This window comes from Heterocephalus glaber, unplaced genomic scaffold (genome assembly GCF_053883595.1).
Source record: "Heterocephalus glaber isolate CG9 unplaced genomic scaffold, H.glaber_assembly_v1.0 deba00001687, whole genome shotgun sequence".
Taxonomy (NCBI): Eukaryota; Metazoa; Chordata; class Mammalia; order Rodentia; family Bathyergidae; genus Heterocephalus; species Heterocephalus glaber.
The window spans coordinates 27,583,352-27,592,218 of record NW_028258412.1 but is presented as its reverse complement, the minus strand read 5'-3'; the positions used below and the strand labels follow the sequence as shown (position 1 = coordinate 27,592,218).

The 8,867-nt window shown below is 62.9% G+C and overlaps 1 protein-coding gene across 2 annotated transcripts in view; it reads left to right on the top strand.

Moving 5' to 3' along the window:
* Positions 1-6,694: 6,694 nt before the first annotated feature.
* The window catches only part of Galnt9 (polypeptide N-acetylgalactosaminyltransferase 9), a 47,147-nt gene continuing 44,974 nt past the window's right edge, over positions 6,695-8,867 (top strand). The window contains exon 1 of one of the 2 annotated variants that reach the window (XM_087198048.1): positions 6,695-6,956. In XM_087198048.1, coding sequence (XP_087054174.1) covers positions 6,716-6,956 — 241 coding nt within the window. In that variant the 5' untranslated portion in view covers positions 6,695-6,715. The remainder of the gene's footprint in view (positions 6,957-8,867) is intronic. The other variant, XM_004844026.4, reaches the window with a different exon arrangement.

The following is an 8,867-nucleotide window of genomic DNA, read 5'->3' as shown; positions in this document are numbered from 1 at the left end:
TGGCCCTGCCTGGGGCTTGTCGTGAGCGAGTTCAGTGGGAACTCGGGTTTGGACTTCTTCTGGGAGGGAGACAGAGGCGGAGACGTCTCTGTGCACCTCGGGGGCTGGAGGGGCTGGGGTCCTGTGTCCTCTTGCTGCTCCCATCCCTGACGCCACCCAGGCGGTGCTGAGCCTGGGTGCCTGTCCGGGGAGGTAGGCTTGGGAAGTCCAGGGAGGGTGACCCTTGATTCCTGGGAAGAGCCCTTCTTGGAACGGAACCGCTTTCATGCTAGGCAGGCAGGCTTTTCAAACAAACAGCAGAGCCTCAGCCCAAGCCAGCTTACCCAAAGAAGGAGCTATATTGATTTCTATAGCCAGGAGTCGTGTAATGGATGCGGTTTCAGGTATAGCTGGACCCAGGAGCTTAGGGCTGTGACACAGTCCTCGGGCACTGAGTGTGTGTGAGTGTGCACATTATCCTCAGCAGTTGCACTCTGCAGTCCCTGTGAGCACAGCTTTAGAGGACACAGAGCTGTTGCTGCTGAGGAATGGTTAGGGTTAGTCAGGCTCCTCCAAGACTCGGTCACAGCATTTCATCAACCGACCAGGACACAGTCCCCTTGGTCCACGACGATGCCTGACTTCACCTCTGGGTATTCGGTGACATCCAGCTCGCAGTGCGGGCTCTGAGTGCGTCCCTGAGCGGTGCCGCCCCCACCGGTGGCAGGAAGGGGCGCCCGGGGTGGGCGTGGGTTTCCTCAGCTCACTGGGGGCCTGGTGTGCATGTCCCAGCTCCACCACGTGTCCTGCGTGGCCCACCAAGGTCTCTGCCCCCTTCCTGCTGTGGTCGCTGGCGTGGGGGGACAGCGCTGGGACTGTCACGTCCACTCATGGGGTAGCCAAGCAGCAGGAAGCACAGGGCCTGGGTGTGGCCCGCACAGGTGTCTGGCGGCGTCACCTTTAATCCAGAGCTGTCTACATGTTCGGGTCAGCTTCCCACAGCGTCACTGGATGCTGAGAGGTCGGCCAGGGAAGGGCGGGTTTTGCTCCTGTCCAGCTCGCTTCTGGGCCCGGGGTGGGCGGGGCCAGCATCATGCTGAGGCCTTGGGGTGGGACAGGGCAACCCTTATGACAGCCAGGACTGGGAGACTGAGTCCCAAAGGTCACGCCCTGTGACCCCGCCCTTCCAGGTGCCTCCTGGTTCTGTGACCTGCAGCAGACCAGCAAAGCGCGAGGCCCGGTCGGAAGCACATGCACATCTAGCACATCGCAGTGAGAGCCATGCTGCCACGACCGCCGAAGGTCCCCGCAGGACCTCACTGCTCTCGCTTCCGCCTGGAGCATCGTTGGGGTCTGAGCCTCCTCCTCTGTGGTGACAGCCACCCCAGCTGTCACCGTATTTTTGATCACTCCTCATAGACACTCATGAAAGAGGGCTTCAGAGCTGCTTCAGAAAGTGGCAAGAACTAGGGGACTGCGTGTTCACAGCCAGGGGAGTGTTTCCAGGGGCATTCGTGGCAATGTATCTGTGACTGCAACAATTTCTAAACGTTTCTAAACATTCACCGTGTATGTGATCCCCCTGGGATGAACCGCGGATGTATTAACCCATCGCTGAGTCAGCCCTCGGGCTCTGCTCTCCCCGCTCAGGAGGCTGAAGCTCCCTCCCTGGGCTGCCAGGGCGGCTCCTCGACTGCCCGGGTCCTCAAGCGCACCCACACTCTAGCAGGGTTCTACAGACACCATCACGCCTGCAAGGTGCAGGAAGCCTCTGAGGCGGAGGACCCACAGCCTCATAGCTGGATCTGGCTGTGCGGACACCGCTCCCCCTGCTGTCCACACTGCCGGCTCTCTGTGGAGCTTCTTGTGTCTCCAGCTCCGCTCTGCACGCACCTGTGAAGCCCTCTCTGTGCCAGCCAGGAGAGGGACATGCTGCACACAGACTGCACTGCTGCGTAGGCCGTGACAAGCATCCCATGCAGCGACAGCTCTGACTCAGCCTGGCAAGGGCCTTGGAAGGGTCAGCACCAAGGACAGTAAGAGAAGGGGTGGGCATCGCCCCCCCACTCTGAGACCCGATCCCATTGGCTGGTCTGGTCAGGTGTCCATCTGTGAGCCAATCACCATGGCCAGGGAAATGGAGCACCTTGATTGGCTCTGAGCTTGGAGGCGGAGCCATCCCCAGGGAGGGACAGGCTAAGTGAGGGGTGATCAGGAACCCCAAGCCAGACAGGCATTTCCAGGGGAGTGGGGCAGACCCCACAGTGCCCACCCTGGGTCACGAGCCACGCTCTGAGGCTAGGTTGAAGGACGCCTGGGTCCCGGGTTTGCCCTGTCTCCCAGAGGGGTGGCGTTGCGCTATCCTGAGCTGCCTTGGCAGGAGCGGCCTCACCCTAAGCTCACAGTGTTCCTCAGGCCCCAGGTGAGCCCCACAACCCTAGGCCACCACAGCTGCTCACCAGCTTCGTCAGCCTTTGCCCTAATTCCCTGGCCTGGGTGGCAGTGGTCCAGGGCTCCGGGCATCACTTGGGAAGGGCAGGACCAGGACCTCAAGGGCCCTTGAGGGCGGTGTCACCACCACAGCTGCCCCGCGCTGCTCCGTGGTGTCGGGGAAGTGTTGCTGTGGGCCTGGACCACAGGCTCCTTCCTGCCAGGGAGCCCCAAGAAGCAATGGTCCCCAAAACCGCAGGGGACGTGCCCTTGTGCCAGCTTCCCAGGACCCAGGCAGGCCGGTCACTGACGCTGGGCCTGCATTGGTGGAAATGAGAAATGCTTTGCAACCATTTTCTCCCCACAGAAAAGACGCTCTGCATTCTGAGCGACTCCTGCGGCAGAGGAGAATTAAAGCACTCTCTCTGTGTCGGTCCTCTCCTGACCCCAAGAGGCTGCTCCTTCAAAGACCAGCCCTCTTTGGTCAGGTCCAGGCCCCAGTTGACACAAGGTGGGCTGAGCCTGTGCCCCTCATCCCCACCTTCAATACCACCAAGGCCCTGGGGAGTAGGGAGCCATAGGAGGTGCATGGGAAGGCAGCACCTCGTGAGAGAGAGGTGTCTCAGGGGGGCTCCCAGGCCTCCCTCGGTGACAGACAGCAGGAGGGGCCGGAGTCACTTACAGGCCAGGAAGGGCAGCGGAGACCCGTGTCTCTGCCTCTCTGTCTCCATCTGTCTCTGTCTCTGTCTCTATTTCTCCCTGTGTTTCTATCTCTGTGTCTCTGTCTCCCTGTGTCTCTGCCTCTGTCTCTCCCCATGTCTCTCCATGTCTCTGCCTCCCCGTGTCTCTGTCTCTCCCACTCCCTCTCTTCCAGCTGCACCTTCAGGCCCCTTGTCTCTGTCTCCTCCTGGAGGAGGCAGGCTGGCTTGGCTTGTGACTGTGCACCTCCCAGGTCCTAGCATACCTTGAGCCAGTGTCACCTGCCTGGGGGCTGAGTGCCCATCTGCAGGGCTAATGGGCTGTGGGGCCAGCAGCTGCCCTTGCACCCAACCACAGGCCCAGCAGCAAACAAGGGGGGACCGCTGCTGCCTCCTCAGTCCACGGTCAGTCCGGCTGTAGGGAAGTCAGGCCGAGGGTCGGAGCGGAGTGCAGGGTGTTGGCCCCATCTCCGGGCACGTCCTGGGGCAGCCACTGGCTTCCTGCAGCTCAGCTACTCGGCCTGCACAGCCTCTCCCTGGCCGAGCTTGGGAGGAGGAGGGTCCCCAGGACTGTCCCCAGAAGCCGGTGCCGCTGTGAACCCTAACCCTAGGGCTCCCCCTTCTCTGCATGTGGCCCAGACCCGACTCCACCCTGGCCACTCTGCCTCAGTTTCTCTGCTGTGACATGGCTGTGCTGGTCCCAACTCCACACCAGTCCCAGTCCCAGTAAGAGCTGGCATTTAGGGATCAACTACTAATTCCTATCTGCTCAGCGGCTGCAGTGCTAAAGTGCATGGGTCACCAACAGGCAGGTCCCTGTTCCCAGCTCCGGGAAGAATCCAGTGCTCCCCAGGTGGCGCAGGTGGTCCGCACGGTGTGTCCTGCCCAGCACGTCTTTAGGGGGACTAGTGAGCCTCACCCAAGGCTGTGACAATGGCCACTTCGTGGCTCTCCTGTCTGGTCTGCCAGGGCATGGCCCTCAGCAGCTCTCTGAGGACTTTGGTGGTGGAGTTTCTGGGGCCCAGGGATGTGGAGCACAGAAGAGGAGCGGCTGGGACCCAGGAGCCCACTTTCACCACGGCAGGGCCACCTCTCTGGTGTCACACCTGACGCCTTGAGCCTGGGCATCGCTCTCTCCATGACAGAGATGAGAGCCACTCAAGACTCGAGTTCCCAGTTCCCTCGGAGGCCCACGGGAAGAGCCAGGCCCAGCTCAGAGTGGCTCCCGCGCCAATCTGTGTGATGTCAGAGCGAGGCCTCCCTGGTAGGAGAGAACCCAGCGTCTCCCTCCCTGGCGCGGTTTAAGCCCTGCTGCCTGTTTCCTGGGCTGCCTTCTCGGTCGGGCCACCCTGCAGTCTCTGGACAGCTGGGGCTCCCCACGGTGGACTGGGCTGCTGCCCCAAGGCCGGGTAAGAGGCCTCATTGTCCAGCACGAGGGGAGCCCCTGGGGATGGCTTGCTCCACCTGGCAGACCCGGCTGTCCCCTGCCCAGGTGCTGTGTTTGGGATGCCAACGATTGTCTGGGTGGCAACGACTCCCTGCTGACTGTGAGCATAGCACAGTGTGTTTTCGTGGACAAAATATGCTTTCTCCTGCAGCAACACGTTAGCATCAATTCCAATAAACATATAATGAAAAGCACTTGGGTTTTTTCTCAAGTGGCTGATAAATTTGATTCCAGAGCCAAATTGTCTGGGCTTAAATCCCAGACCCAGGCTTTGCCGTTAGTGTGACCTTGAGCTGGGACTTGTTCTCCTCGCTGCCTCAGTTTCTCTTGGTGGGGAGTCAGGCAGTGCTGTCTGTGTTTCCACCTGGACGCTGTTAGAATCAAGCCCAGCACTGCACGGTTGGCCTCTATGCTGTGATTCCAGGGCCGGCGAGCAGTGCAGTGCTGGTGTTTTGTGAGCAGAAGCCACAGTCTTTCTGAAGGGGACAGAATGGGTGTTTATCAAAATCGAACTGGGACCCCTGCTGGGTGAATGGCAAGAGTCTCCTGGGGTGACAGTGAAACTCTCCCAGCTCCATCCAGAACAGCGACTCCAGTGCTGGCCTCAGCCCAACAGCGAGTCCTTCCTGGTAGCGTTTACCCAGCCTGGAGAGGGGAGGCCGGGCTCTCAGCCCTTCCAGCGTCTGCGGAGAGGCAGCTCTCTGAGGAGGGAGGGCTGGAAGCATATGCTGGAGAAGAGCGCGCTGGCCCTGGAGCCAGAAGCTTCGAAGTCCCACACAGTCACACACGCACAGATGTACACACACACCTGTGCACACCGACAACGTGCATACACAGAGAACAGGTGGCAGTACACATGGAGAACACACCCCCCCAACACACACATGCATAATGAGACATGCACGCGACACAGATGGACCTGACACACACACAGGCAGGCACACAGTGCACTCAGAGACACATCATATGTACTGCACATGTGCACACTCACGCACACATGGAAGACCCGTGTACATATATGTACAAGAAGGGACACCTGCACACGTGGAAAGAACAGGCACATGCACAGAGAGAGAGATATGCATGCGTGTTCAGAGATCCGTGCACACACAGAGACATGCACATGCAGAGATGCATGCACACACTCAGATGCATGTATACACACGTGCACAGACACATGCACAATGGACACAGACTCACGCAGAGATACCTTACACACACACACACAGACATGTGTGCACGCATCACATACATGCACCTGCACTCATGCATACACATAGAACTGCACACACAGCCAAGAGCTGTGGGGCCCAGAGGTATGTCATGCTCATTTCTGTACACCAAGGACTCAGCACAAAGTGACCTCCTAACACATGCCATCATTGATTCACTCTCCCAATATTTACTGAGCACCAACTACGTGTTGGAAATCCTCGCAGGCCTTGAGGATGGAGCGGTGAGCCAGGCAGACAGAAACCCCGTGCTATGCCCAAGTTCACCGACTTCTGTGTTTCTCTGGGCCTCCATCTGCCCCCTCTGGACTCCAGCGGTCCGGGTATAAAACGCCAGCGTGGGGCCAGACCAGAGAGGAGGGCAGCTCGGATCTGGCCTCCGGGCGCAGGACCTGGGACCCGCAAGCGGCACCCCCCACGGTGGGCTGCGGTGAGTCTGGTGGCACAGTAGGCGCCGTCCTTCCCATCTTTTCTGGGCCCTGGGCGGGGCAGGGGGCGAGCGGGTCGCTCCGCGCGTGCACAAGCCCCCACCTGCCGGTGCGCGGGCGCAGAGACCCCAGGCTCCTCCCCGAGTCTCCAGCTCCTCCCGCCCCTCCTGGGCCTGGGCCGCGGCGGCCGGGACGCACCGCACCGACGCGGGGAGGCGGCGCGGAGCCTGCGGAGGAGGCGGCGTCACTGCGCACCGGTGCGGGCGGAGCGCGAAGGATCAACCAAGACCGAGGCCGCGGCGCAGCGGAGCGGCCGGCGCCCACCGCACCCAGCTCCACCATGCGCACTGCCCCCCGCGCCCCCCGCTCCCCGGAGCAGGCGCCGCGGTGCTGAGGGACAGCGCCCGCGCCCCCCCATGTCCCCGGCCGGCCGCGCCCAGGCTCCCGCGCCCCGGGCCCCTCGAGGCCCCGCGGGGAGGCGGCCCCGGCCGCGCCGCGCCCATGGCGGTGGCCAGGAGGATCAAAACTTTGCTGACGGTCAACATCCTAGTGTTCGTGGGCATCGTGCTGTTCTCTGTGTACTGCCGCCTGCAGGCCCGCTCCGAGGCGCTGGTGCAGGTCGTGCGCGCCGCCGACCGCCGGGTGCGCAGCCGGCTCGCCAAGGCGGGCGCACTGGCCGACCGCGAGGCCATCCTGCAGCGCCTGGACCATCTGGAGGAGGTGGTCTACAACCAGCTTAACGGTGAGTGGGCCGGGGCCGGGCCGTGTGGCCACCGCGGCCCGCCGGGAGGAAGCCCCCTGCGTCCTTGGGAGGGGACGGGCGGGGGGGGGCAGGCAGAGGGGCGGCCTCCTCCTGCCTCCTCGCAGAGGCCACTGCCTGAGGACGGCTCCTTCATCCGCTCCTGGGGACACTTGGCCGCTGCCCGGCCGTCCTCGAGGGCCCTAAACTCCCCCCCCCCGCCCCCCAGGACTCAGGGGGCTTCTGCGCAGCCGGGGCCAGCGGAGGGGAGGCGGCACCCACATCCAAGAGCGAGGGGCGAGCCAGTGCGGTGGGCAGCAGAGCTTGGGGGGACTCGCTGGCCTTCCCTGAGGGTGAGGGCAGCTGCCAGTGTCCCGGGCACGTGGCGTATCCAGGGACATCCAGAGCCCCAGGCCGGAAGTTTTGCCGTGGGAGAAGCCTGAGGCGTCTCCCCGCCGGGGCAGGGGCTAACCGTCCACGCCGACCCAGGTCCTGGTGGGGCCTTGCAGCCTTCCAGGTGTGGGCTCCTGGGGGTCTCTGCTTCCCCGGGAGTGTGGGGTGGGTTGGGGGTTGGTGAGTGTGCCCCACCCAGCGCCCCCTGCGCCTGCGCGGCCCCAGGAAGCACAGGCATGGGTGGGGGCGGGGTGAGCCCTCGAGGACTGTCAGAGGACCCTGTCCTGTGGCGTGGGGAGCAGACGAGCCTTGAGTGGCCTGAGGACACTGGCACCCGCCCGGTGCAGGGAACCCGCTCTGCAGCTCACCCGGGAGAGCATAGCACCCCAGCTCCAGAGGTCCCAGCATCCTGGCTCCTCCTGAGGCTCCGTGGCGCCCGCGGGCTCTGGGACACGAACGGAGAGGAAAAGTTTAGCGGGAGCCACGCATGTGGTTCTGAGGCCGATACCGCCTGGAGGGCAGGGTGCCCCAGGAGCACGCGGCCGTGGGTGCAGCCGATCGCCTATCCTGTGGGGGCCGACGGTTATATAAAAACATGGGCAGCAGGCGGGCCTGTGTGACCGTGTGGCAGGTTCCCTCACCGCACTGTCCGGGAGAGCAGCGGGACCCTGAGGGCCTTGGGGTGTCCGAGCCCTGCTCCTCCAGCCTGTGCCTCCCCTTCCTCTCCTGGTTCCGAACATTTCCTCCTTCGCCCCCCAAGCCCCCCGCCCCCGCTCCCTCCTGCCCCTCCCTTTCTGTCCTCTTTCTCCTCGAGCTGTGCTGAGGCTCCATGGCAGCCCTGGCTGGGACCTACGTGGCCGTTTGATGTTCCTTCCAGGAAATGACCAGGGACACCACAACCTAGCCCGGACCCCGGGCGGGTCCTCGAGGAGCGCTCAGCAAGGCGGGAGTGCAGACTGAAGCCTCTCGCTCTGGCCTGAGCTGTCTGTGAGGAGGGCAGGGGAAAGCCCGAGGGCTTCCCGGAGGAGGCAGACTGCTGCCTTCATCCCAGCCTGGTCTATTTTAGGTCCCAGAAAGGCGAGATTGATTCCTAGGAGTTTTATCTAATCAGCTGAGTGTAGACAGGAGAGAGATCTAAGGCGAACTGATTGATCACTTATGTCTTCCCTGCCCTGACTGCCCCTGGGCCGGGGTGGCCTTTGAGGGGCTTTGGTGTGGGCGGGTCACTGTCCCCACAGCCTGCACCCAGAGTCTCTCCAGCCTTGGCAAAAGGTGAGTGTGGAGGGCGCAGCTGGGAGCCCCGGACCGGGAGGTGGCGCCCTGTGAGGACCCAGCAGCACACCCTGTCCATGTGCGCCAGGGCTTGCTCCTGATGCAGTGCTCATGGCAAGGACAGCAGTGTCCGGAGCCCAAAGTGGCTCTGCGGGAGGGGTGAGGTCATGGTTCGCCTCCGGTGCCCCCGCCCCAACCCCACCCCACAGAGCCTGGCGGTGCCAGGCGGGTGGAGGGAATCGCACTACA